Below are 27,744 nucleotides of genomic sequence, written 5' to 3'. Positions count from 1 at the left end.
TAACAAATGCAGCCGTCCTGCCTGTATGAGCGACCCTACAACAACCAAGCAACGAGGAAGGAGCAGATTTAGGGGTTTACAGTTCAGCCACGTCTGTTTTCTGTAAAGCACCTTTGATAGTGAGCACTTCACCGCAGGAGACCCTGAACCTGTTCAGTCACCTGGACAGACTCCTTTGATTGTGCACCTTCGCTAACACGGTGGTAGAGTTGCCATCACAGCAGCGAGGGACACGGTGAGGTGCAGCGACGGGGGAGGGCAGAGGAGTAAGACGAACTCGGAGATGAGGTTTGGCAAGAAGCTCTTGCTGTCCAGAGGGCAGGTGCTGCATAGCGAATGGCTGTTGTGCCAAGCTCAGCCAGCTTGTGGGGAGGGGCTCGCATTGCACAGGTGGAGGAAGGAGGGGAGACCAGGCTGTTGAGAGCCTGGGGAGGTCCATGGGGGACAGTGAAACACAAAGAGGAGGATTCTGAAAGGGAGGCAGCGGTCACAGGCAGGGCAGGCGAGCTCCGTTGCATGAGAGATGGAGGAATGGGAGCTGGTAAAGGAAGAAGTTGCAGAATCCGTGGCAAGGCAGCTGTTCTCAAACCCTTCCATCATGTGGGTCATGAGAGTAGGCGTCTTATGGACACCTCCGGCCCCTGGTCCACTCTCTCTCCCACTCCCTGGCGTGTAACATCCCTGCGGCAGCCACAGCAGGTGCGTCTGTGTGGGATGTGCAGGGGAAAATGCTGGTTGTAGTTTTCGTAGCTGTCTTTAATGCTGTGTAGCAACTGGGCAAAGACGAGCTAATTCAGGGCTGACATTTGAACACCGGTGGTCTGGAAAGCACAGGACGGGATGCTCTGGTGCAGGGTTTCCAAGGAGTTGTTATAAACAGCTAGAAAAGCTAATTTAAAATTAATCAACTAAAAATCCCTTGAGCGTCTCCCTCACTATTGGGGCAGAAACTTACACTGAAACGCTGCAATTTTGCTGGCTGCGGCTGCGACAAGCAGGTAAGAGTTTTGGTAAATTAGATCAGCAGGAAAAGTCGAATGAATGTGATAGACTAAAATGCCCTTGTATGTTCCCCCCCATTTAAATGATATTTTGGAAAGAATAAATAATTTAAAAAAAGGCTTTGATAAAAGGGAAGCCGAAAGAAGCAAAGCCCAGAAAGGCAGCAGGAAATTAAAGTTAATTATAAAGGAGGATTAATTTAAGCCATCAGACATGGCATGCTGGGATAATGTCAGGCCTTAGCTGCATTGCATTGCATGACAGAAATCCGAGAGCAGTCAGCAGCCGCAGAACTGGCTTTTTATTGAAAAACATAAATTGTGTTTGGTGTTATCCCAGCAAAACACATGTGGTGGGAGAGGCTGCTGTGTTATGGAATGACCGTGCGCTGGTAGCACAAAGGCACACTTGGCTCTTTCTGTGTCTCTCTCCCAGTCTGTCCAAAAGCGAAGGTATAGGGCTCAGTTTGCATTTTGGAGCTCACTTGGGGTGTCTACACAGCACAGTTATTTCGAAATAACAATGCGAGCGCCTACACAGCAATTCTGTTATTTCCAAATAATTCAAAATAACAGATGGCTCATTTTGACTTTTGTAACCTCATTCTGCGAGGAATAACACCTCTTCCGACATAGCTATTTCAAAATAGCTCATCCCCAGAGCCATTCAGCTCGTTATTCTCCAGTGCCTCCTGGCGCTCTAATTCGAGGCAGCACATCCACATTAGGGAAGTCTACCTTGGACTAATTTTGAGGCTTCCCTGTAGTGCAGACATGCTATTTCGAAATAGCTTATTTTGGAAAAAAAAAGCCATTTTGGAAAAAAAAATCTGAAATAGCTTATTTTGAAATAAGCGTGCTGGGTAGACGTAACATACCCTTAGACTGAATATTCATGCACTCTTCCCAGTTTTCTCCGTATCCTTTATGCCTCTGGGCATGTCTACACAGGGGAGCTATTTCAAAATGACAAGGCGAGGTCCACACTATCAAGCCTGTTATTTCAAAAGAAAGGGCTCGTTATTTCAATATAGTAACTGCCGCTTCTGAAGAGGAGTAAGCTTATTTTGAAATAGTTATTTTGGGAGTTATTTCAAAATAACTTATTGCAAAATAACCTTGTAGTGTAGACATGGCCTCTCTGTCCTGAAATAGTCATCACCTTGGTATCATGGAGCATCAAGATGACCTAGTGGGGTTCTGACAGGACCTAGTCAAGCAGAACCAAGTCAGTACGTCTGTGCCTGAGCTGTTACAGGGGAGAATGCCAGACGTGCTGGTTACACTTACGGAAAGGAGACTTAAGCGTAAGGCTGGGAATTTCAAAGCAGCCTAAGGGAATTAGGTGCCGTACTGCCAGTGGGAGCTGGGCACCCGTCTCCATTAGAAAGTGCCCCTGCATTGTTAGCATTGCCCTCACCATTTGGAGCAAGGCCTTTCTTTTGCCAGCCAGCATGTTGCACTTGTGTACGGCGACTGGGCCTGAAGCAGAGAGAACCGGCAACACCCATTGAAGCAAATAAGGGGAGAGAAAGATGCTCTGCACTTTCAGACTCTCATGTCCCTGCCCCAGCTCCCGTGTGAATTGGTTTTCTAGCGAGTTGCACTAAGAGCAGGAAATACATTACACGCCTGGTCAGAGGGGCTCAGAATGTGTCCCATGCCTTGTGCCTCCCAAGACGCCCTGTCAGTCAGTGGCTGCTACTTGCCAAGTACACCAGGGCATACAGGTTTATTAATTGGCCCAAGGGTAGCCTGCAAGCTCGTGGTAGGTAGATCAAGGAAGAGAAGCGTGCAGGAGGCCTGTTTCCCAAACCTCTGCTGTGAGCAGCAAGCGAATGCCCACTGCTCACCCACAGGAGCTGTTAGGTGGCTGTTTGGGTGGGTCGTGGCTTTCGCTGTATCTCACCTCACCATTGTGTTACTCGGAAGCCCTCCTGCACCAGCAGAGGAGAAAATGTCGGCTTTGCGGGCAGCTGTTGGGCCCCTTTCCTACAACTTGTATCTCGCACCCTGCCTCCCAACAGCATTAATAGACCCACCCCACAGATGTAACAGGGCCAGCGTGCCTTAGGGGCCTGTCATCATGTGACAAGTAAATCACACAAGTGACCAGCCATGTGGTTTGGCAGCTGCTGTATCTTCCTTAGTGCCAGGCCAGGCAGCAGGGCCCATCTTACGCGTCACTGTAGTGCATTTTGGCCTTCTCATCCCTTCAGCTTTTTAGCCATATGGCCTTTCACCTCCTTTGAACAGGCTGTAGCTTAACAGGTGCAGGGGATAATCATGGGTCTCCTGCTGCATTTTTCCATGCAGCCTGCTCAGTGAGTGAGCAAAGTAAGAGCCCCATTTTGTACATGGAGAATTGAGGCAGAGAGAGATTTGGGCACATGAGTTCAGTGTGCTGCAGGTGCCTTCCCCCTCACATAGAGAGAGCTCATCCTCAAACCCAGCTCCACTTGGACCAGGCCTGCGCCTTTACCATAAAACCACCCAGCCCTCAGCTGGGACAAAAGCCTAACTCAGAGGTATTTGCCAGGCAGCCTCTGACGTCTGCCCTGCACCGGGGCAGAACAGGGCAGTGTGGGCTTGAACCGTTAACCCTGCTCTGCCTGTGCTGCCGGGAGTGTTTAACTTGATCGCTAACAGCAGACACGGAAACGGTTTTGTGGAGCCCGTCCCCTGCAGCGATCGCTTTCTGCCTAGATCGCCTGCTGCCTCGAGCTGGTCTTAGCTATTTGATTGGGCCGGGCATGCGGCCTGGGAATAGAAGTAGGCCAATACAGCATCATCTTCCCCATGCAGTGTCCCACGGGCCCCCAGAATCTGCTTTTCCCAAAATGCCAACGCTCTGTGCTCTGCTGGCCTTGGCTGGCAGGGTTGCTAACCCTGGTGTGGATTGAGCCATTGTTAAACAGTAGCCCGGGCCTGCCGTTCACTTTCAACACAGCTGCTCCTTGCTTTGAAATGCCTCAGGCCAAGTCTACAATGACACACCAGAGAGCGATCGGTGGGCATTGGATGTAGCCAGTGGGGCTCGTTAAGCCCTGCTAAATCAAATGCTGAGGGCGGCTCTGGTTGAGGCCAGTCCTCCTCACAGTCGCAAGGAGTAAGGGAGCACTCCCGGTGGCGTCCCAGTGGGAAGCCGGCGCCACGCTCGAGTGGCACTCTGTAAGCCAACCTGATGTGTCTCGTGTAGACCTACGGAGCATCGCAGGGGCGTTAGCCAGTGTCAGTGACATGGGCCATGTTGTACCACAGCGTGACAGGCGTAGATCCCGTTTAAGTGAACAGTGCGGAGTGGCAGCCCCAAGCACCTTGTTTTTACAACACCCCCATTTCCAGCCAGGCGGGCTCCATCAGCCCCCTGCTGCCTTCCGGGAGCAGATGGCTTGCTGGCCTGTGCTCCCTAGTGGCCATACCACTGGCGCGCTGCCACCGCGTACTGGGAGGAAGGCTGGCCAACTTGTCAGCATACCTATGGGTAGCGGGTTCTGCCTACTGTTCAGAAGCAGCATTACAGGCTGCTCCCAGCCTAAGTCAGGCCGTGCCCACGTGGTGCACAGACACAGGCGGCAGCAGGGCGGGTTACACGCCGGGTGCGAGTGCCAGGCGCGGTGCCGTGGGGAGTTCTTTTCCGGAGAGGCGGTGCCCTGTGGTAAGACTCGTGTGTTTGTTGTTCAAAGCTGCAGAGGGGCAAGGTAACGTTGGCCTTGCATTTCCGCCCACTTTGCTTTCCCGCTTAAGCCATGAAACCCTTGTTCTACTGCCTGTTCCTCTCCCTTCCTTCCTGCCCAGCACTCCCCCAGGGAGCATGTTTGGTGGAGTGTCCTCCATGGCAGCTCTGCTCCCAGTGCAAGCCCCCGCAGCAGGACTCACTGTTCAGCTGCAGTGGGGCTGTTGCAGCACTCTTCTGGACTGTGCCTGCCCTGAGCTTGTGTAGAGCAGAAAAGTAAATCAACTGCCTGAGTGCAAGAGATGGGGGGGTGAGGGGAAGGCCCACAAGAGCATAGAGGCCTGACTGAAAGCATAGGCATGCCCCGTGGCCCAGAGATGAGCAGCACGAGGTGGGCGGCTGAGCACTGATAGCAGCTCGCCCCTTGCAAGGGACAGGTACAACGTGTGCATGTACCCACGTGCGTGCTGAAGACCCAGCCCTGTGCCGCAGAATGACAACGCCTAAGAAAACTCGCTGGTAAACGTTTGGACGCCGGGGGTAGTTCTGTGCTGGTATTTGAAGGGGCTGGGTTAGTGGAGCCCTAAGACACTGCAGGTAGGTGCTGCAGCGCTGATGCCCTCAAGCACTGTGTATAGCGGGCAAAGGTTCTGACGGGCCTGGTGGGGGTGGCTGGCGGCCCTGCTCTGTACCGCTAGCCAGTGGAAATCAGGAGATCCTGGGCCAGATGGGTGCAGCTGAACCCAGCTCCACAGACGCCAAGGCCAGTTCAGTGCTTGCGGCCAATGGTCTGTTTATTCGCAACCCTGATTGGCTTCACCCTAGCTCAGCTCCCAGCCTGGCATGAGGTGCTACTAAAAGGAGGAGCTGAATCAGGCCTGCATTTGCCTTACTAATTGCTGCACACTTTGGAGGCTTCTTTTTTTGCATTTAAAGCTCTAACTAGTACACGTTTGGGGACCTCTGTGTGATGTTTTTGCCGCAAACAGGCTTGCTCAAAACTGCTTTTCCCCACACCTTGGTAAGATACCGCTGCATAAGTTAGTATTTGGTGAGAAATAGACTGTATATGGCTGTTGAGAAGGTGCCCTTGCTGTATGGAAACTGTTTAAAGATCACACCTTTTTCATGCAGTTTTATTTAGCTCTCGCCCTGTTAGTGTGGAGGGTGGTCTCATGTGGTTGTTGCATGTCTTTACCTTGCACATAGTCAGAGAAAAGGAATAGTGTTAGAAGTTAGACCTTCTGAACAAGGATATATGGTATCTTGCAAAGCCTGTCAACCTTTGCAAGGTACAGTGTTCTCTGATGTTTTCCGATAGTCATCTGTTGTGCCACTAGCCCATTGGAGGCTGGGAAGAGGGCGTTTTTAGTTACGCAGCTGACACACTTCATTACTGACAATTCTGCAAAAGTCTTCATAAAAATCTTCACGGTCTCCTTCCCTATCTGACTCGCTTTATCATCGCTTCACAGAGGGGCTTAATGCGGAATATGTGAAAGGAGAAAACACAGAAGCTGTTGTAACTGAAGAGCCTCAAGGTGAGTGGTTTTTTGGCACCCCTGGGTTTTTTTTTCACAACTTCTGCTGAACATCAGTACGTGCGTCCCATTGTAAGTGTCACACGCGGCTTCCAGGCCTGCCTCTCTCGAGTAAGCAAGTCATAGCATTGATGTAACTCAGGGGTGGCCAACCCACGGCTTGCTTAGCCTCCCCCGCAGCTCATGAAGCCACCCCATGCGCCCCTACAAATGGCCCCAGTTCCCTGAACCCGGTGAGCACAGCTGGCGGGAGCCTGAAGGGGAGGCCTTTTTTTGGGGGGGGGTTCTAGGGGTGCGGTGGCTCAATTCTGGTGCGGCTCTTTGTATTTTTTCCACCACTGTTTCGGCTCTCTTCATGTAATGGGTTGGCCACCCTGATATAACTGATGGCATTGCCACTTTTCATACCACAGCCACAGCGGCACTGGCTCACTTACTGCACACACAAAAGAGACTTGTAAATCCAGAGGCCTTGGAGCTGGATCTTGCAAAAAACGGGCTGTAATACTTTGCCATAAGACTTGTCAGCAATGGCTCTTAAATTACTTGCTGAAAGGAGGTCATCAGCTGTGTTTTAGAGATGGGAAAACATAGGTGCAGATGAAAGGATTTTCCCAAGGCCACTGAGCACCTCCCACCATCATGCCCCACTTGACTAGTATTTTAGGACTTTTAATTCTTTGTTGTATTCTTTTTCCTCTCCCTCCCCAGTTAAATATTCGGTTTTAGAAACACAGTCAGCCGAGCCGCCGCAGCCACCACAAGACAACGCGAAGGTCTAGTGCATGGCCTTGGACTGGAAGAGCGCTAGCAGCAGACACACACAAACCATTTCACATGCTTGTAATTCAGCTTTTAATTTAATTTGGATCCAAGCTATTTAATGTGTATTTAGACTAGACGTGGCTTCTTGTTGATACAAGCTGTAGGGCTAGAATGTCAGTGTCTTTTTTTGTTTTTGTAAAGAGTTGTATGTTTACATGGAATTTAATAATGTAGGATTGATATCAAGTTGTATACAAAACCACAAGAGGTGCTTCAATAGCCTTCCAAGCTACATGTAGGATTTTCACTTGCGGGACAAGCAGCTGGGATAATGTCTTTTTCAAAGAGTGCCAGAGCATGCAGGTGTGAGGATGACAAAGTGCCTGTAAAATAACGCTCCAAAGCAAACCATGCGAGAACCTTTGTAAATCACTTCCAGCCAATTTCTGCCATCAGCTATGAGCCTGCACAGGCCAGTGTCAGCAGTGAAAATTGTGTGTGCAGCCAGCTGATTGTGGATTTTGCTCTTTAGAGTAACAGACATAAGAAGTGCGTGCCTCTGGCTAGGTCCTGGGAGATGACAAATGCCTTTGCTCATTGGAGGCTTTGAGTTGAGGATGCACGTCATGCTAGACTTCTACTCACAGGCAAGGGCCTGATTTTGATACCAGATAATGATACCGCTAATTGCAGTCCATGCCCTGTGGGATTTTGGCAGGTAAAGCTGTCATACGTGGCTGCATCTGATACCGGCCCTTGAGCCTTGACTTCCAGCATTTGGCTGTGACAACACAAACGTAACGTCTACCTTGTCAGTGAGATTAACTGAAAACTGTGGACATCTGTATGGAACTAGGGACATGTTCAGATTTCAGAGTCGCTTGAATTCAGAGAGAAGTTAAAACTGAGCGAGTTTGGGAAGTGACTTGCATGGGGCCGTGCCTGTAGGTATGTCTATAAGCCTAGGTATGTTTTTGTGTAACTGACTATACATGTTTTGCAGCAGCTGTACAATTCCTTATGCTCTGTTGGTTTTTGACACATGCATTTAAAAGCCTTATAATAGCTTTAAAGGCAGAAATACATTTGTTTTATGAATGTATTTGGATTACAAAACAAAACGTAATAAGCTATTTCCAAAGTTCTCGTGTAACCATTGGCTTCTGTGGAACCGGAGCAGGGAAAATAGACCAGGAATACAGTATTCATACTTGCTTAGGGCTTGTCTTCACTACATTGATGCTGCAGGGACATACACTGACAGTCGATTTAGCACGTCTGTTTAGATGCAATAAATAGGTGGGAGAGCAGCTTCCCTGCCAACCTTACTGTGCGGAAGACACCGGGAGAAGAGCAGCGACGTAGATTAGATAGAACAGGAATGTGGGAGTAATATAGACCAGGGCTCAGATATCCTAGACTTTTTATGAAGGTGGAAGTGTGGTGGTTTGCAGAATTTTGAAGAGCACATAAAGAAACCCACATGCTAGCGAAGCCACAAAGTTGAATTCATGTGACTGTATATTTCCAAACAAACACCGTAGTTTGTTTCTTAGCCGACCATGTGTAGTGTAAAATCATTTTTAGATAAATATTGGAGATCAAGGTTAGCATATGGCCCCGGTACAGCACTAGGAGCCATTTCTTGGGTAGATCAAGTGAACGTAATTCCATATTTCATTGTTGCCGATGAAAGAAAGTGTTCAAGTGGGTATAGATTGTCAATTTTTGTTGCATTTCTGTTACTGCACTGTGACAAGATTCAGAGGGGTAGTTGGGTTAGTCTGTTTCAGCAAAAACTACAAAGAGCCCTGCAGTACCTAAGGGTATATCTACACTAGCTCTCGAGTTCGAACTAGGGTGGCTAATGTGGTCATTCGAACTTGCAAATGAAGCCCGGGATTAAAATATCCCGGGCGCCGCCATTTTTAAATGCCCGGTAGTTCGAACTCCCTGCCCACGGCTACACGCGGCACGGGCCAGGTAGTTCGAACTAAAGCCCCTAATTTGGACTACCGTTACTCCTCATTGCAGGAGGAGTAACGGTAGTCTGAATTAGGGGCTTTAGTTCGAACTACCTAGCCCTATCTGCGGGCAGGGAGTTCGAACTACCGGGCATTTAAAAATGGCTGTGCCCGGGAACATGCAAATAAAGCCAGGGATATTTTAATCCCAGGCTTCATTTGCAAGTTGGAATGACTACATTAGCCACCCTAGTTCGAACTAGAGAGTTAGTGTAGACATACCCTTAAAGACTAACACGTTTATTTGGGCATGAGCATTTGTGGGTTTATGCCCAAATAAATGTCTTAGTCTCTAACATGCCATAGGACTCATTATTATTGCACTGTACAGTCACTGTGGCTACTGTCCAGTGGATTGGCATGTTCAAGATTTGCTTACTTTAGCACAGATCACTTAACCCTTGCAGGGAGTGTTGAAAACTAGAACATTTGAGACATGTGAATCACTAACAGATATTGCCATTTTTTATTGCAAAATCATTTAGCTGAGAATACCAGATTTTAGAACTGAGAAATTGGTAGCCCAGAAGCTATTTCTGCCTCCCTCCCCCCAGTCTTTTCTACGATTCTGGTAACCAATTATGCCTTACTTAATGTATAGTTACAATATTAAGAAAAGTACGGATGTACTCAGCAGAAATCCTGTTCCAAGTTTACAATAGCATAATGTGGAGTGCAGGAGAAGCAACTACTGAGTGTATTGCATTAAAAAAAAAAAAAGTGAGATTTATCCACAGACTTACCTTCAAAAAGGTTAGTAAATTGGACAGAAAAATCCAAACAAATCTAGGACTATGACAATGTATTAAATATTAAACTAAAGTACAATTACTCTGGTTTTTGTGGCATTTTTTTGTCTCCCCATTCTTCGTCATTTGAGTGTCTGTGCAATCTCAGGAGGGACATACACCTTTTTTTGTCTTCTTGTACGGTATCTAGACTAATTCTTAGTTGTAACTTCTCAGTAGCAGCGCAAGTTGGCTGTGTCTAGACTGGCCAGTTTTTCCGGAAAATCAGCCGCTTTTCCGGAAAAACTTGCCAGCTGTCTACTCTGGGCACTTGAATTTCCGCAAAAGCACTGACTTCCTACTGTAAGAAATCAGTGCTTTTTGTGGAAATACTATGCTGCTCCCGTTCGGGCAAAAGTCCCTTTTGCGCAAAACTTTTGCGCAAAAGGACCAGTGTAGACAGCTGAGATTTCTTTTGCGCAAAAAAGCCCCGATCGCGAAAATGGCAATCGGGGCTTTTTTGCGCAAAAGTGCGTCTAGATTGGCCATGGACGCTTTTCCGCAAAAAGGGCTTTTGCGGAAAAGCGTCTGTGCCAATCTAGACGCACTTTTCTGAAAATGCTTTTAACGGAAAACTTTTCCGTTAAAAGCATTTCTGGAAAATCATGCCAATCTAGATGTAGCTGTTATGTTTTACTCTGTGCTCCAAGGGAATTTGATAGGGCTGTTGCTTCTCTCCTAAAGACCCTCATATTTAGAAATAGGTGACAAAAAAAGAAGCCCTGTATTGAAACTGCGTACATTATCTCAGATAGTCCCCTTTAAAGTATCCGGGGGGTGGGGTGCGATAGCTGCAAGTCAAAAGTGGTAGGATACAGGACAAAGGAGACACAATCCAATGCTAAGTGAAATGAATGAAAGTCGCAGAGGGGTGGCCGTGTTAGTCTGTAACTGGAAAAAAACAAAAAACAATGAATGGGCCTGCAGCATCTTAGAGACTAACAAAAAAGTAGGAGCTTTCATGGGCACAACCCGCTTCTTCAGATGAATGGAGTAAGGGGTCCAAAGGCACAAATAGCAGAAAAAGAGGAGGGGATGGGGAGGGAAAGGAGGAAAAAATATTTTCAGTTAGCGTGCCTGTGCCTAACGCTACCTGTTTTGTTAGTCTCTAAGGAGCTGAAATGAATTAACTTAGTCCAAAATATAGGCAAGCCCCTGCTACAAGCTTATATACCCCTGTGCTGTGGACATGCACTCAGCCTACCCTAATTTTGTAAGTTAGTTGAGCTCACTTATAATTACAGAAAAATCAAATCGTTTTCTGTACATACATGAAATAGATCCTTGATAAGAAATCGTCACAAGTCAAAGTTTTAGCTTGTTACTATATTTTAATGACTTCTGGGGTTTTTTGGTAAAGCTGTAGCTGTCTTTTCAAACCAGAAAATTGTCACATTGTTTTTCACTTGACACTTTTTACTGCACCATCGGAAGGTCTATTAAATAACATTTTCATATAACCCAGTATAATTAGTGACTTATTTGTTGTAGTAAAAGTAGAATTAGTCCATGAAAAGAACCATTTAAAATGAAGAAAAATGCTAAGATCTGAAGTGGAAAGACAGCATTAGTTGCTAAAAATTGCTCTGAGACAAATGTTCAAAAACAGCATGGATGAAATTAGATAGAGTAAACAATTTATTTGAATGAAATCTTCATTTAAAAGCAGGGCTTACAGTTTACAAGGCAGAATTGATCTGTACCAAATTTAATTTGTGTATTACACTGTGAAAAAGTGGACTCATTTTGCTAATGTGCATATAAGGATTATAGGGAAAATCGGAATTTGATAGCTGAACTACCATTGGAAAATCATGAATAAAAACAGACTGACTCATACAGTGACATTTGGTATTGTGTGTTTTCTTTGCGTGTGTTTGACAAAGGATGGAGGAATATTTTTAAATGTATCTGCGTGCACGCACGCACGCACACACACACACACACACACCCCTACTAAAGTTACCTCAACTATTTTTAATCACATTAAGAGAAGAGTATTGGCTTGCTGAGAATTTTTCTTGAAAATTTGCAAGTAAGGATATTGCCAAGAATGGAAAAGTTTATAACAGAACTAATAACCTTAACTCTGTCCCATCCCAAACCACTGATCAACTCAGTGTAGCCAATTTGGAATCCAGGGTATGTCTACACTTGCACCCTCTTTCGAGAGACGGATGCAAATGCAGCTGAGTGAAATGGTAAATGAAGCGCAGATTTGAATTTCCTGTGCTTCATTTGCGTAAGTGCGGACCACCGCTATTTCGAAATAAACACTGTGTAGACATGGTTATTTCAGGAGAAAACCCTTCTTCCGAAATAATCCTTGTTCCTCATACAAGGTTTACCGGTTATTTCGGAAGAAGGGATTTCTCCCGAAATAACCATGTCTACACAGCATTTGTTATTTAGAAATAGGGCATTTCTAAATAGCGGCAGTACGTGATTATGTAAATGAAGTGCAAGAAATTCAAATCTGCGCTTCATTTACAATTTCACTCAGCTGCATCCCTCTTTCGAAAGAGGGTGCAAGTGTAGACCTACCCCCCCGAGTTTTCTAGTAATCCAAAGAATTCTGAAATATATTACTCTGGATTTGTTCCTCCGTGGGTGAAATTCCCCTGCAATGATGATTTATAAACTTAAGATTTTGGCCCCAGATGTTGTGACTCAGCATGTTGCCCATTTTAAAATTGATACTACTTGTTGCTGACTAGTTTTTGATGTAGAACAGTAAAAATCTCATTCTCCCTGACAAATGCAGGTGATTAGATAAGCAGGAGAATTTTGGTATTTTAGTTTTAAGGTTATGCGTATAAAAAATAGAGTGTACCCTTTTCTGCTTTTTAACACTTTTTATACAAAAGTTTGTGAGTACACACATAATTTTCACAGTGTGCCTTACCTGTTCTGCTGGATGCCTTTCTAGAATTCAACTGTGGACTGGGAGATTTCTTAGGTCTTATTTTCACCTGGCAGTGTCACTCATTTTGATTAAATATAGCATGCCAAAGTCTAGTTTTATTAAAAAAATTAAGAGTAAACATAAACATGTCTCATATCAGCCTTAATTCCTTGACAAGGGGATAGGGTTTAACAATGGGGAGGAGTGCTCTGGGAACAGTTGGACACAATTATATTTACCAGTTTAGTAAAAATGAAGTGTGGTTTTGGGCTTTGTTTTTTTAAACTGAATTACATTTAACCAATCAGAGGGAAATAGATTTCATTTGAAATGTCGTTCAGCTCTGAAATATGACTTCTGTGTTTTGTTCCGGCACCTTAAAACAGTTGGTGAGTTTAGGTTTAACTACCAATGCTTCAGACCCAGGCTGGGATCTCTGACACGTTGTCAAATCTGCCTCAGTTTGTACATGCTTCCTTTGTCTGCAGGAGATTTGTCCAGGTAGAACAGAGGACAGATTCTGAACGTTCAGCTACTGGAACATAGTTAACAATTCCACTGAAGATGCATCAGTCAGAACAGAACTTTGCTCCCGCTCACAGAATGGCGTTGCCACTGCTGTTTTTACAGGAGTAAAGAGTAATAATTTTTTCACTGAATAGGATAAGATGCTGAATACTCACAGGGAGCAGAGCTGAGAGATCATTTTACTTCACATTCCAGAGTAAAAAACCAAAAAAGTATCTTTGTCAATATCTATTGAGTGCGCGTCAGTTTTGCTTATTACTCCCCATTATATCAGGATGATCCCTCAGATGCTATTCTTGAAATGACAGGGTCACTTGGGCATGTTGAAACCTGTGGCACGTATAGACTATTTCTAGGGACGAGTGACACTTTTCTGTATAATAATGAATCCATGCATTGTAGCTGAGCATAGAGAGTTTAATAGCTGAAAGTGCTACACTTATTCCAACTATCCCTTTTACAGTTACTGTGGCGCACAATCTTTCCAGATCACTAGTGCTAACAAAGAACAAATTTCAAATTACTTTCTTTAGGTTTCATTTAAAAAACAGCCTGCTCTATTTCAGTAGACGGATAAAATGCCATGCTAAATTTGAAGCACTAAGGAGTTTAATTCACAACTCAACATATTTTGCCTGTATAAAATTCACTGCTGGTATACTTAGTGTTGTTTTTATATAAAAACCATCTTAGTTATCTCTTACAAAAGAGATTTACATTAACAAATGTGGCATCTTGGTCCTCAAACTATTCTGCTTCAGGTGTACAGACCCTTATAGAAATATGTTTTACTATCAGAAATAAAAAGGACACGGGAAGGCATAGTGCACTGTGTATAAGACGATACAGAATTTGTATCAACACAGTTCACACTTGCAAAAGAAGCAGTCACCAGTTTGGTGTTAAGCACAACAGCTTTGCGATAGAAGCGGGGAAAGGGACTTTGGCACAGTGACATACAACAATGGCCTCACGGCACAGCCAAGATGATTGTGGTGCCTCCTTGGGACAGATGTTCAGTGCAGATACTCCGGAGAGAAGGGATCCCATGATCAAACAGACTGCTAAAGGATTTAAAGGAGTAGAAGGCGGAAGGTAGAGAGGCTAAGATGCCGCTAGCTAGTACAGGAAGGAGTTTACCCCCTGCTCCTGTATTGCCCCTCCTCCCAAATGCATGTGAGGCAGGGGTGCAGATAGCCCAACTGCAGATCGGCTGGGGACCTGATGGGTAAAGGGGAAGGGCTGACAGCAGCCCTTTCCCTACCTCCTGGCTACATGTAAACGAGTATGGCATTACCTATGCTCTACAACTCTATTTGCCGGGTACTCCCAGACATTTAGGAATAAATTGCAGCCTAATTACAGACATCCAGGGTCTCCTGACCTCCATCTAGCTTAGCAGGACAATGGCTATCCACATACAGTGAGAATGACAACTAGTGTACAGAACAAATTAATTCTTAAGAAGCAGGGTTAATTCCTCCTCCTGGCAGCACGTGACTCATACAACTCAAGGCCAGCAAGTGGAGTTACAGTCTCTTCAATGCTCAAAGGAGGAGACTGGGATTCTTGTGAAAGGTTGGTCACGCAGGAAGGAAAAAATAAAGGGAAATTTCAAGCACATTTCACTTCCACGCCTGCTGAGAAAACTACAGAATTGTTTTAAAAAAAACTAGGTGTCACTATGACATGGATCAAATAGTTCTGAAATAAAAATGGAATAAAATGAGAAATAAGATTTTATGTAAAAAATGTGGATAAATGATTGGAAATATTTAGAGAGAAAATGTTGGCATTTAAAAAACAAAAAACAAAAGGCTTTATTACTGCAAGGAAACCAATTAAGATCCTATTTAAAAACATCAAAGTTGTAACAGTTAATATCTTCCAAAACATTTGGAGAGGCAGCATCAATTTTCTGACCCCATAACTGGAAAATGAAGAGTATGCATGTTTAACATCACATACGCATGTACATAAATACATACAGAATTGGAGAGAGAGAGAGAGAGAGAGAGAGAGTGTGAGTGTGAGTGTGAGTGTGTGTATGTGTGTATATATATATATATATATAACAGGACACATTTAAAATTCATGGAACTATACAGACTATACAATTTACATAGTTCACTGTTAGTCTAATCCAAACTGTAACCATTTGCTAGAAAACAAGTTACTGAGTACAAGACAGACATGATTAAGTTTGTCTCCTATTCATGAGGGTGAATTGGGACAACAAACAGTCAAAAGATTTATTTAAACTTGTAAAAAAAGGCATTTAAAAAAACTAAAATCCATGCTTCACCAAATATATTACATCATACAAGTACCAGTAGGTGTGTATTAATTGACAAATCCTGTTTACTTTCATTACCATTCATTCTTAATGGCATATTTACTCAAAGTGTAAAACTGGCTGCACTGGAAAATATTTAATTTAAAATCTGTTTCAAAGTGCATCAATTACTTAAATATGTCCCCAAGAATAATAGCAGTTGCTCTAGATAAAAATAATGTACTGCATTAAATAAAGAGCTTTCATTCAGAAGATCTCTCACAATGTTCTGATTAAGCACAAACATTACATGGCATTTCATTTGGGTTTCTCAACCAGCCTCTGTACCCAAGGCAGCAAAAAGCCTCACACATTATCTGTCTGACAGATGGGTTCCTTTTTAAGATGGTTAAATTGTTGGTTGCTCAAAATAAAGTTAATTTTACAATTGATGATTTAGCGAGGGATGTCAAAACACATACAGGAACTGCCAACTTCAGAAAATATCATCACAACTATTGAAGCTCTTTTTGGCCTCATCATAACAGAAACAGACACAAAAGAATAAGGCATGTAGATTCATAGCAATTATGTCACTCACAATCCTTGGGAGACAGGAAAAATATTCCACCAGTCTCTAGGCAGATAAATGCAGATCACCTGACATGAACAGTTTTACATGGCTTTTGCTGCACATCAGACAGAAGTGCGCACTGGTGTGGCTGAGTGAGAAGGAGAGGACCCTCTATCCGATGATGAAGAAATGGATCGTGTAGCAGCTTCACGCTGCAAATCCTCCACTTTCTTCTGGAGCTCAGCTCTGATGGCAAGTAGTTCCTTCAGATTCTGATGAATTGGCATCTGGGGGTGTAACAAGAGAAGTATTTGTATTATAATAATTAGTCAACTTCTCCATTATTAATACACCTGCTATTTTCTTCTGTTGTGACATGAGAAACCCCAAGCTTCTAGTGAATTTCATTACATCTCAATATTTGGAGTGATTATTTCCTTATTAACATTTTCAAGTAATTCATTCTAGTCAGCTTCCTCATCTCCTTAGTCAAACATGACTAAGTTGGTAGGGGCCCTATTTAGGAGGCTGTACAAACGTATTAAAGGGATGCCCAAAGACAAGAGTATGGGGGAAGGAAAAGCCATAAAGTTGTCCCATGCTACTTTGCACAGAAAAGTGACTGGATGCAGTTTTGTGCAATCTGAGAAGGTCCTGACTTTTTCAGGGCTTCCAAAATTCAGGGAAGTTGATCACAAAGTCTTCTCTTGACTTTTCTAACTTAGTGCTTTCCATGGCTCCATTCAAAACTGGATCCTTTGTAAATGGAACATATTTCTATGGTTTTGTACAGTGCATATATAAGCATTCTAGCCCCCTCAGCCTGGGGTTCACGATCAGTCATTGCCACAGAAGTAGAAAAATGGCTTTTGCCTGCATAGGCCTCCCAGATGAATGCACTGATGCACCTTTGGCAGAAGCAGGTTTGGGAGTGGTGTCTTTTGCTCTTTCTGTGGCCTCTGAAGAAGCCCTGGAAACATCATCACTGTTCCTTGTCTATCCGAAGCCGGGCACAAGGAACACTCCATGAATCCCTTTCCCTTCCCCCACATATCTGCTGTCCTGGACAAAGCTCACGGTGATCCTCCAAAGTGCAACAGTGGTAATGAAACAGCCAGAAAATGGCAAAACTTCAGACTGAGTCTATGTTACCCTTTACCAAGCCGTGAATTATTGGCAACCCTCTGGAGAAAGGCAGACGGATATTCTGTAAGAGCTGTTGGAAGACCAGACGGGAACTAGGGCGTGTCGAAGTGACTAGGCTGCCTAGACCTCTCGAGACAAACGTTCCAGAGAACGACAATCCTCCCTGACTGCTAGTTACTGCTCAAAAAGGATTCCAGAGCCACCTGGGTAATCATGGAACTCCGAGAGCTGGGCTGTGTAGAGGAAATACCATGCAAGAGGTGGTTTGCTCATGCCATTTCTGATGCACAGCTAGTCACTGTGTCAGCACCCTCCAGTCATGTGCATGGTGACACCAACCAGAACATAAGGAGGGCATCCATACAAACCTGCCACAAGGCAGACAGACACTGCACTCCAGCAGGTTCTTGACAGGGAGTATTAGAAATACATAGGCAACAACTAACTTCCACAACCAAGTAACACTGAGATGCTGTACCACAGCACAGACAGGAACTCAGATGAACAGACAGCAAGAATTTTCTTGCAGTGGACACTAAGGCTTTGAAGAAGAAAAAGCCTGCTGTGCTATTAGAGTTAATCTTCGTGAACACTTTTCCTACACTATATTCAGGTCCATAAGGGAATGGTGTAGCTGTTGTGTTGCACAGGGCCCTGGCCACAGTGGCTTTGCACATCTGATTTCTGAACAGCATGATCATGGATCATTGTAATATGCCCCATCTCCCTATTACAGACTTGAACACCTTGTCACATATACCTCAGAGGTGTCCCACTGCACAAGCCAGAATCATGAAACCAACCAGAGACTTAGTAGAAACCTGCTACAGATCCTTGCCGGACACAATGCGTGAGCACTGCTGTGTATACACTATGTACAGTGTTTAAAAGGGAGGATGCTATTACTTGCGTGTCCTCCCTAACATCTAACGCAGCAAAGAGCACATTACAATCTCCCACACCGTCTGCTGTCCCTCCTGGGCTTCAGTCTGAAAGGATGGCACATTCCTAGGTTATGTACAAGTCACAATCATGACAGCTACCAAATGTAACATACAACTTAATGCATCCTATATTCAAATAATACACAAAAACATGGCCAAAGAACATTACGGTGGCAAAGTCCAGCATTCCAAAGCTAGTAAATGCCAGAATTAAAATCAGCTCTACGGTTTTAATGTGGCCTCACATATGCATTGTGCTATAGACTTTGATCCTATTTCCCCGTTCTGATTCTTCCACGCTGTCCTGCCTCATTCAGTGCATGGAATGGCCGGTGCTCCATCAGTAGGCAGAAGAGGTTACTCGCGGTGTGTGTCCCCCTCTGCGTACTCCATCTCCAGTGTGTGCCCCTCTCAAGCCCTTGATGGGTCATTTTCAGTTAGCAGCGTCCATTCAACCCATGCAAGTATCCCAGGAGAGAAATACCCCCTAGGAGAGGGGAAGCCCTCCCAGGGGGACACGTCTCCGAGAACTGCAGTCGCTGCGCTAAGTGACTCCCACTTCTCTAAGCAGTAGGCCTATGGACCCCCACTGCAGGTGACTTCTGAGTAGGACCCACAGATGCAGGTGGGAGTTTTGGCAGGGAGACCAGAACGGAGCTGCCACTGGAGGAACAAGCGCTGCCCTGGATCTGGCAGCACGGAACACATGGCTTGAAGGCCCTGTACCAGCCACACACTGCTCAAACGCTGGCCCACTGCCAAGGCGTTGCCTGTGATTTGGTCAAACGTCCCATCACGCCGGGCAGTGGGAAGGATGGAGACTTGCACCCACACAAGTAATAAGATGGATATCCAATCTCAACGGTCTGTGAGCAGAAACTGAGGACACCCGGGATCTACTCGTAAAGGAAATGAAGAGCTTAGCCAGGGGTGGGCAACAATTTTTGACCGGGGGCCACTTCAAAAATGTTTGAAGTAGCCCGTCTGCCCCGGAAGGGGCAGGGGCAGGGGCAGGACACATCCATGCTTCTCCACCCACAGACTCTGATTGGATTGGGGGTGGGGAAGTGTGCAAAGTCTTTGCCCCCCGCCCCAGACAGATCCGCCAGTTCCCCTGAACAGGTACCCATGCCCCGGTGGTGGGAGACTTCACGTGCTTCCCCTCTGTTGCCCCCAGGTCAATCGGCCTGGAGAGGGGGAGCACGTGACATCTCTTGCTCCCTGTCCCTGTCCTGCAAGGAAGGGCCGTGCTTAGAGACAACCGTCAGCTGAGCAGCAGCTGGCAGTTGACTAAGTGCGAAGCCTCTCACAGGGCAGGAGGAGACTTTGCACGCTTCTTCCTGCCCCCAGGCCTTGATTGGCCTGGTGGTGGCGGGAGTGGCAGGGCCTCAGCGAGCCAGATCAACTCACTTGGTGGGCTGGATCCATCCCGCGGAGGCCCTTTCGCTTCCCCTCCCCCTCCGATTTTAGGTGACATTCTAAATTGCTTGGTTCTGTCTAAGCAGAGATCCAGCCCTCCTCTTAACATACAGGGCATGTAAACGGGATTCTTGCAGAGATACGCAGCTTTGGGGAAATGACTGGCAAATGAATGCATGGGGGGGAGGGGAATGAAGGTGAAACACCAACAGAACCTTAGGTAAGAATTTACTGTGTGGACATGAAGACACGGTCCTTGAAGAATGCCATCAAGGGGAGATGTGCCATCAAGGCAACCTCTTCCTCAACCCTACGAGCCAACGTGATGGCTACAAAATAGAATGTCTTCGTACATGATTGGAACAGAAAACTGGCTGCCATTGGTTCAAACGGAGGTCACGTCAGGAAACTGAGTGCTAAACACTGAGGTGCCAGATGGAGGTGAGGTCTAATCTGGAAAGCAGAGATTCCCCAAACCTTTAATAAATCCAGACGATACCAAGCGAGCAAACAATGTGCGCAGCAACTCCTCTCCTACCTCTCAAAGCTTCCCAAGCGCTGCAAATGGATCATTTGTGGCATTCAAGCTCACAGGCTTGACTTCAAGCTTTGCAGCATTGGGATCAAGGAGGATGAAAGGCTGATACCGCAGCCAAAAGGAGCTTAAGTGAACTGACCAATAACCTGATGTCTTCAGAAGTAACCAATAGTCCAAGGCAATTAAAAGTGGCACCAAATCAGGCAGGAGGCAGCGACACCACCACCCGAATGGGAGACTCTCTTCAATTTCTGCAGGTACTGGTTGATCTCTCTCTGCTGTGCAGGAACACCCATCCCTTTGCTCTTCCACAGAGCAGGAGGATTCGAAGCGCAGGAGGAATCAAGGCGCCACATCCGGAGATGGAGTCGCACTAGGATGGACAAGGCACATAACCCACATCCTGTGACAGGAGATTGGACTGTTCAGGCAATTGAACGACTCTTCAGAGAACTTTGGCCATGCTGGTCTGATTTTACTCCTCGCCTCAGTATCTGTGTCACTGGGGGAACCACAAAGAACAGACCCTTCTTCCAAGGCAGAAGAAAGATCTCTCCCACAGACGAGGGTCCCAGACCTCCTCTTAAGCAGAAAACAGGGCACTTCCTATTTCTGCAAGCTAAGCTACAAATACAGGTTGAAACGCTGAAATGTGGACTTCCCTAGTCCGGCAACATCCCTGGTCTGGCATCTTTGGGATGACCCCGCGGGCCAGAGTGGAGCCCGGGGTGGCAGTGGAGCCACCCGGTGAAGCGCGGCACTCTGGGCAGTGGCAGGGTCATGGAGGACAGGCCCTGGTGGCAGCAGAGCCGCTGGGCAGAGCACGGAGCCCTGGGAGGCTGCAGAAGCTCCTGGGGAGAATGCAGAGCCTCGCCTCGCCTCCCCGCCCCGGGTGGCAGCAAAGCTTTGAGGCTAAAGCAGAACCCCTGTCATCCCATGGGGAGAGCAGAGCCCTGGGTGGTAGTGGGGCGGCCAAGGAGAAGTGGAGTCCCCCGGAGCATTGACCTCCCCAGGTCTGGGGAAAGTCTCAAATGTGCCAGACCAGGGAGGATCAACTTGTATATTAAATGCCACGAGTCCCAATAAATACCCCATGTCATTAAACCAATGGTAAATCACTCTCAACTTCCATGATGTGTCTAGGAGAGAAATGAACAGATACCAAGTTTCCCTTATTACTCACTCACATATTTCAAAGTGTGACGCTGTTCTAACCTCTTTGGAAAGTACATTACAAACTGATACACTGCCAAAAAAAAAAAAAAAATCAAACCCTTTAGAAGCGCAAAAGACAAGCTCAGCGGAGCAATGTGAAGGGGTTGGCAAGCAGCTCTACATCATGAAGATTTAGGGCCAGATCCTTGGCTGGTGTTTGTTGACACCTCGCGTCATCGACTACTGGCCACTGAGCCTTACTTGAGCTGATGGCCTTCACAAAGGCTGGTCCAGGCAACCTCCTGAAGCTTCATTCCAATCACACAGAGCAGTCATGAGGCTCGTTATCTATCTGTAATAATGTGGCATCAACAAATGAGTGGCAGCTGCCTTCATCATAAATCTATGTGTTGTTCCTTCCCTAGCTCCCACTCCTCCTCTTCCACCCACTCGTATCTCTTAGGTGTTACCTATATCACTTAAGTGTCGTGACTGATTTGCTCTGTCCTTCCATGTCTCTAGGAGGCTGCTTTTGGTCCTGCCATGTTCTGCATTCTCTGCCTGTTCCATTTCTCTTTCACATTCTCCACTGAGGTTTGGGGAAGAGGGGAGAAGATGAGGAGAGTGTCAACTTTCTCCTGCAAGTGTGCAGTGGCTTTGTAATGTCAGCATTAAACACGTTGCTATCGATAAGAACTACAAGCGCTGCACAGACAGACTATTCAAAGGGGAAGGCAAAGAACGTCCTTGCAATGCTGAAGATGTAGGAGAAAAGGAAACTTGACTTATGCTATCGAGGAGAGGCTTGCTTAAGCCAGGAGCTCCCAACTATTTCATAGCATGAATTAGCTCTTCAGAGAGACTGTCTGGTGGCCCACTTCTCTTCCCACTTCCTAAGCCCAGTCCCACTTCTAGCTGTGCACATTTCCACGGCTGTATTTCTAACTGTTTTTTATGTCTGTCCTTTTAAAAAAATCACTACACATTCTCCAGTAGAATCTACTGTCCTGAAGACAAAATAACTCAAAGAAAGACACTTCACAGTTAGCATAAACTCTCCCCCAAAGTACATATGTAAAAGAGAACACTGCTTCTTAAACGTCAAATTTGGGTCTCCTGAAGTTATTTCCTCCATTTTCTTTATAAGCTTTTCATTTTTTTCATTCCAATGTAATCCTTCAGTATTTTGAAGTACTGTTGGATAACAGTATTTGCAAGGCTTTGTATAAACTAAGTCATAATAGCTATTCACTTACAGTACCACCAGTTCTTAATTGGATGGATATCTAGTTTGTATTGTTGTACGAGCTCAAGGACAGTCATTCACTTGAAAATTGTTCAGCTGTGAATGCACTTCTTCTTGTTCCATGAGCATACTTTATCTATTTTAGTGACAGGGACGAAAGGCTGCAGAGGAAAATGACTATTTTAAATTCATTACTTGATTCAGACTATATCAGTCAGTTTTTCAAAAACGTACTCTCTCTTTGTGCTGCAAGATGACAATGTTTTTCAGTTCCTTTTTTTCTTCATCACAAAAGAACAGGAAGTCTGATAGAGCTGCTTTTAAAATCCTAGCCAACTACATACTTACATGTAAAGTCCAACTACCACGATGAGAGCGGTATTTTTCAATAGTAACCAAGACTTAAACAGCGTCTAATGACATTTATAAAGTTGTGTCAACGACACAAAGCCAAAATGAAAAGTAGTCACTAGAGAATGCGAAACGTATTGTTGTAAACTGACTTGTGGATCTTGGAAGTTATTGTACAGGTTTAAAAGCTGGGGCTGAGCGTTTGAGGAGTGGTTGGAAAGAAAAGAAGAAATGGAAACGAAGGCAGGATCAAGTGACAAAAGTTGTTAACGCATTAGTCTTTTACCTCTGCAGCTAGGTAGGTCGCAGTTTTATGGGCACAGATTCACACCCAATTACAAAGCTATTCAGAACGGACATGTCTGCTCAACTGAGCATGGGGCTGGAGGGTGGACGGCTGCAGTTCACAGGGTCTCTCTGTGAACTGGCAGCCCTGGGTAAAGACGATGGCACGCCATTAACCCAATGCCATGTCTGGCTGTTACTCTACAACAGTGGTCCCCAACCTTTTGGGGTTGCCAGGCGCCAGGGGGCATGGCCGTTCGCCCGCCGGGCGCCGGGGGGGGAGGCGGGGGCGGGGGCGGGGCCCCCCCCATAGGCGGGGGCAGGGCCCCCCCATAGCCGCATTCCGGGGGCCGGCGCTCTCCCATCAAGCGCCGCGCCCGGGGCCGGCGCTCTCTCCCCCCCCTTCCCCCCCTCCCCCAAGCGCCGCGCGCCGGGGGCCGGCGCTGGCACTCTTTACCCCCTCCCTCCTCCCAAGCGCCGCGCGCCCGGGCCGGCGCTCTTTCCCCCCTCCCTCCCCCAAGCACCGCGCGCCCGGAGCCGGTGCTAGCGCTTCCTCCCCCCGCAAGCGCCGCGCGCCCGGGGCCGGCGCTGGCGCTCTCTCCCCCCCATGCGCCGTGGGGGGTGAATTCGCGGCGCCCCCGGGGCCGGCGCTCACCGTGCGCTACGCGCCCGGGGCAGCTCCGGCACCGCGCATGCGCCACGTGCCCGGGGCCAGGCCAGCCCTGAGCACTTGGCGGGCGCAGAGAAATGCCCCTACAAGCTATAGTCTGTTTAGAGCTGTGGTCAGCAACCAGTCGCTCGGGATCTACCGGTAGGTCTGGAGCTCCTGACTGGTGATCTTGACTGGTTGGGCCAAGAGGCGATCACATGCCGGCACTTCAGCTGCATCTCCCCGCACTGCTGCACATTTCCTGCCCTTTGCCTAAGAGACTGTCCCCACCCCCAGGAGCCTCCCGCTTGGTGTGCAGAGCAGGGAAGGGAGAGGAGGTACCGATGTCAGGATGCCCCCCTCCCACCTTGTATTCTGTCTCCACAGAACAGAGGGAGGGCACAGGGCTTTGGATGGAGAGTTTGCTAGCTGCTTTTGAGAGTGGGCCAGGGCCAGCCTGCGTTAAGCACACTGCACCCAGGAACACCCTGAGGTAAGCAGTTCCCAGCTAGAGCCAGCTCTGAACCCCTACCCCAGTCATGAACCCCCTACTACACCCAGAGCCCTAGCCCTGAGCCCCCTGGACCCAAACTCCCTTACGAGCCTGTACTCTAAACCCCCACATCTATTTCAACCCCCTGACCCAGGCTTAGCTCAGAGCCCCTCTCACACTCCAAGACCAGAGTCTGTGCCCAACCCTCTGCCCCGGCCTAGTGAAAGAAAGGGAGGATGGAGTGAGCAGGGGCAAGGGTATTTGGGTTGAAGTAGATACTGGATTGCACTTACATTAAAACAGTGATCTTGTGTTTAAAAAGGTTGGAGATCACTGGTTTAGAGTTACACCTAGAAGACTGTGATAAAATAACAGTAGGACTGCAAAGTCAAGCATTCCAAAGTTGGAAGATGGCAGCTAGTAACTATAGGCATTAGGACAGCCTGGAATTATATGATCACATACTGGTTTTTTCACAAGACCCATGCCTTATTCAGTGCACAATAAGTGCCACCATATGTGGCCCTTGGTCTTATTTACTGTACACTACTGTAACACTACTCTGGAGGCAGAATTGTTCACTTTCTCGTGGACTTCTCTCTAGTGCTCACCACTATTGTACCTACAGGCTTCACAAAAATCAATACATTTATTTTCACAGCACCCTGGTGAGGTGAGGTAGTAGAACTATCCCTGTTTCACAGATGGGAAACTGAGGCACTATGTGATTAAGGCGGAATGTGTCCACTAATTTTGGATGCCCAATTTGAGATTTTGAGCACCTGATTTTTCATAGCAATTAGCATCCCACGGCACTTTTGTGTTGTGTTCACACTGCTCCCTCTGATTTCAGTTGCAGATGTAAATGCTTAACTCTTCTGCAAATCACAATCCAGAGTAGTAAACCTCCCCGCCCCACACACACACACAACAAGCACATAATTCGTGGCCTGGCCACCTTTGATGCTGAGTGCCCTGCCCAGCTTCACATGGGAAGTCTGCTTCAGAGGCCAGGACAGATTCAGATTTTCCAGGGCCACAACATTCAGATGCTTCTACCATGAGACCACCTTTTCTCATACTCTTTCCAACTTCTGCAAGGAATGAGGCAGCCGTCCTACAAACAAACAGCTTCTCACTATCCAACAGCATTTGCAGAGCAGATCCAGCCTAGGCACTCAATAAGGTATGGTGCCGTGGAAAAAAATAGTATTTAATATGATCAGACATCATACATGCCCACAAAGTGCCAAATGAAGGCTACCAGATGCAGAGGTCGCACTGGAAAAATTCCGTCTGGGATAGATATAGAGTATCAAAAATTCCAGCAAAGTTGTAAGAGACTAAATACAGGTTCCCACAGTGGGAAGTGTCAAGCAACCCTAACTATCGGCAGCACCACCAACTGTGCCTACACTACAAGCGCTCTCTGTCAGCGAGAGTGCTATCTTTTGAGTTTTGTACAAAATCAAGTACATTGACAGCTCTCACTGAAAACATAGTGCTAGGAACAAATGAGTTGTCATACTGGATTGGCTCTGTTCTAGCTGATGCAACTCTGAAGTGCTATGGGGAAAAAAATCATCTAATTTGATACTTTTGTTTACAAACAGTGTCACTTGTGTATTTTGGACCAAGAGCTTCAGCAAAGAAAAAGACGAACAAACTTGCAAAATTAATTATTTGGCAAATAATAACTTAGAGTTCTCAAGATGTCTGTTTTATTCATAACAGCCTCACATCCAAAAGAAAAGAGCCAGTAGAAAAGTCATCGGGAAAAATGAAGTTGACAAGCATTAACAATTAAGAAAGTTTTTAAGTTCCCAGAGGGAGGGATAAGGTGTCTCTAGTAGAAGGCATAAAAAAAAAAAAAAGCTCACCTTTGAGCAAAAACCATGCTTTTGGCAGAAAAGATATAGTCACAACCTAAAAACAAATGGATAATACTAGCTAGCTACAAAATGAAACTATAATATATGTCCTAATAGATGATTAGAGCTGGAATTTTCATGACCAAAATAAATCCTTCACACAGTAACATAGGGCTTGTAATTTAAAGGTTACAAGGCTTTAATCATGACCTGGGGATAGAGTCGACAAAAGTTCATGTCTTGAAATACTACACCTGTAGAAGCTGTACTCTGGGAAGAAACACCTTTTTGAAGAATTTGCCTCATCTTCTGAAACAAAAACCTAGCCATGAGGGGTCCGAGAAAAGGATACTTACCAATGCTAGACAGCCGAAAATAAAAAATGTAACTGAGTCGAATGTGAAAAATGCTATAAAAACAGGAAGAAAAATGGGAGGGACCTGACCTCTATTGGCGAATTTTGAGAGCACTGTCCAAGAGGCTGCATTATCCGACATACTGTGGATCCTATTCAACTTACTTATAAATGATCTGGAGAAGGGGGTAAACGGTGAGGTGGCAAAATCTGCAGATGATACTAAACTGCTCAAGATAGTTAAGACCAAAGCAGAGTGTGAAGAGCTTCAAAAAGATCTCCCCAAACTGAGTGATTGGGCAACAAAATGGCAAATGAAATGTAATGTTGATAAATGTAAAGTAATGCACACTGGAAAAAATAACCCCAACTATACCTACAATATGATGGGGACTAATTTAGCTACAACTACTCAAGAGAGAGATCTTGGAGTCATTGTGGATAGTTCTATGAAAACATCAACTCAGTGTACAATGGTAGTCAAAAAACTAAACAATGTCAGGAATCATTAAAAAAGGGATAGAGAATAAGACAGAGAATATCTTATTGCCTCTATATAAAACCATGGTATGCCCACATCTTGAATACTGCAAACAGATGAGGTCACCTCATCTCAAAAAAATATATATTGGCATTGAAAAAGGTTCAGAGAAGGGCATAAAAATGATTACGGGGTTTGGAACAGGTCCCATATGATGAGAGATTAAAAAGACTTGGACTTTTCAGCTTAGAAAAGAGGAAACTAAGGGGGGGTATGATAGAGGTCTATAAAATCATGACTGGTGTGAAAAAAAAGTGAATAAGGAAAAATTATTTACTTGTTGCCATAATATAAAAACTAGGGGTCAAACAACGACATTAATAGGCAGCAGATTTAAAACAAACAAAAGGAAGTTTTTCTTCACTCAGTGCACAGTCAGCCTGAGGAATTCCTTGCCAAAAGATGTTGTGAAGACCAGTTCAAAAAAGAACTGATGAATTCATGGAGGTTAGGTCCATCAATGGCTATTAGCCAGGATAGGTAGGAATGGTGTCCCTAGCTTTTGTTTGTCAGGGCTGGAAATGGATGACGGGAGGGATAATGTGAGGATTATCTGTCGTGTTCCCTCCCGCTGGGGCACTTGGCATTGGCCACTGTCAGCAGACAGGACACTGGGGAAGACGGACCTTTGCTCTGACCCAGTCTGGCCGTTCTTATGGATTGGTAGCGAAGCA

The 27,744-nt window shown here is 45.9% G+C and overlaps 2 protein-coding genes across 7 annotated transcripts in view; one reads left to right on the top strand and one right to left on the bottom strand.

Moving 5' to 3' along the window:
• CD99L2 (CD99 molecule like 2) overlaps window positions 1-7,617 on the top strand; it is a 90,097-nt gene extending 82,480 nt beyond the window's left edge. For all 3 annotated transcript variants that reach the window (XM_075941100.1, XM_075941101.1, XM_075941099.1), the window contains 2 exons: window positions 6,153-6,218; window positions 6,930-7,617. In XM_075941100.1, coding sequence (XP_075797215.1) covers window positions 6,153-6,218; window positions 6,930-7,000 — 137 coding nt within the window. In that variant the 3' untranslated portion in view covers window positions 7,001-7,617. The remainder of the gene's footprint in view (window positions 1-6,152; window positions 6,219-6,929) is intronic.
• Window positions 7,618-10,673: 3,056 nt separating this feature from the next.
• The window catches only part of MTMR1 (myotubularin related protein 1), a 66,008-nt gene continuing 48,937 nt past the window's right edge, over window positions 10,674-27,744 (bottom strand). For all 4 annotated transcript variants that reach the window (XM_075941092.1, XM_075941094.1, XM_075941093.1 and 1 more), the window contains one exon: window positions 10,674-16,364. In XM_075941092.1, the coding sequence (XP_075797207.1) occupies window positions 16,200-16,364 (165 nt within the window). In that variant the 3' untranslated portion in view covers window positions 10,674-16,199. The remainder of the gene's footprint in view (window positions 16,365-27,744) is intronic.

The sequence above is a fragment of the Pelodiscus sinensis genome, chromosome 13, assembly GCF_049634645.1.
Source record: "Pelodiscus sinensis isolate JC-2024 chromosome 13, ASM4963464v1, whole genome shotgun sequence".
Classification (NCBI taxonomy): Eukaryota; Metazoa; Chordata; order Testudines; family Trionychidae; genus Pelodiscus; species Pelodiscus sinensis.
The sequence above is the reverse complement of the archived record's forward strand: the minus strand, read 5'-3'. Positions and strand labels throughout refer to the sequence as shown.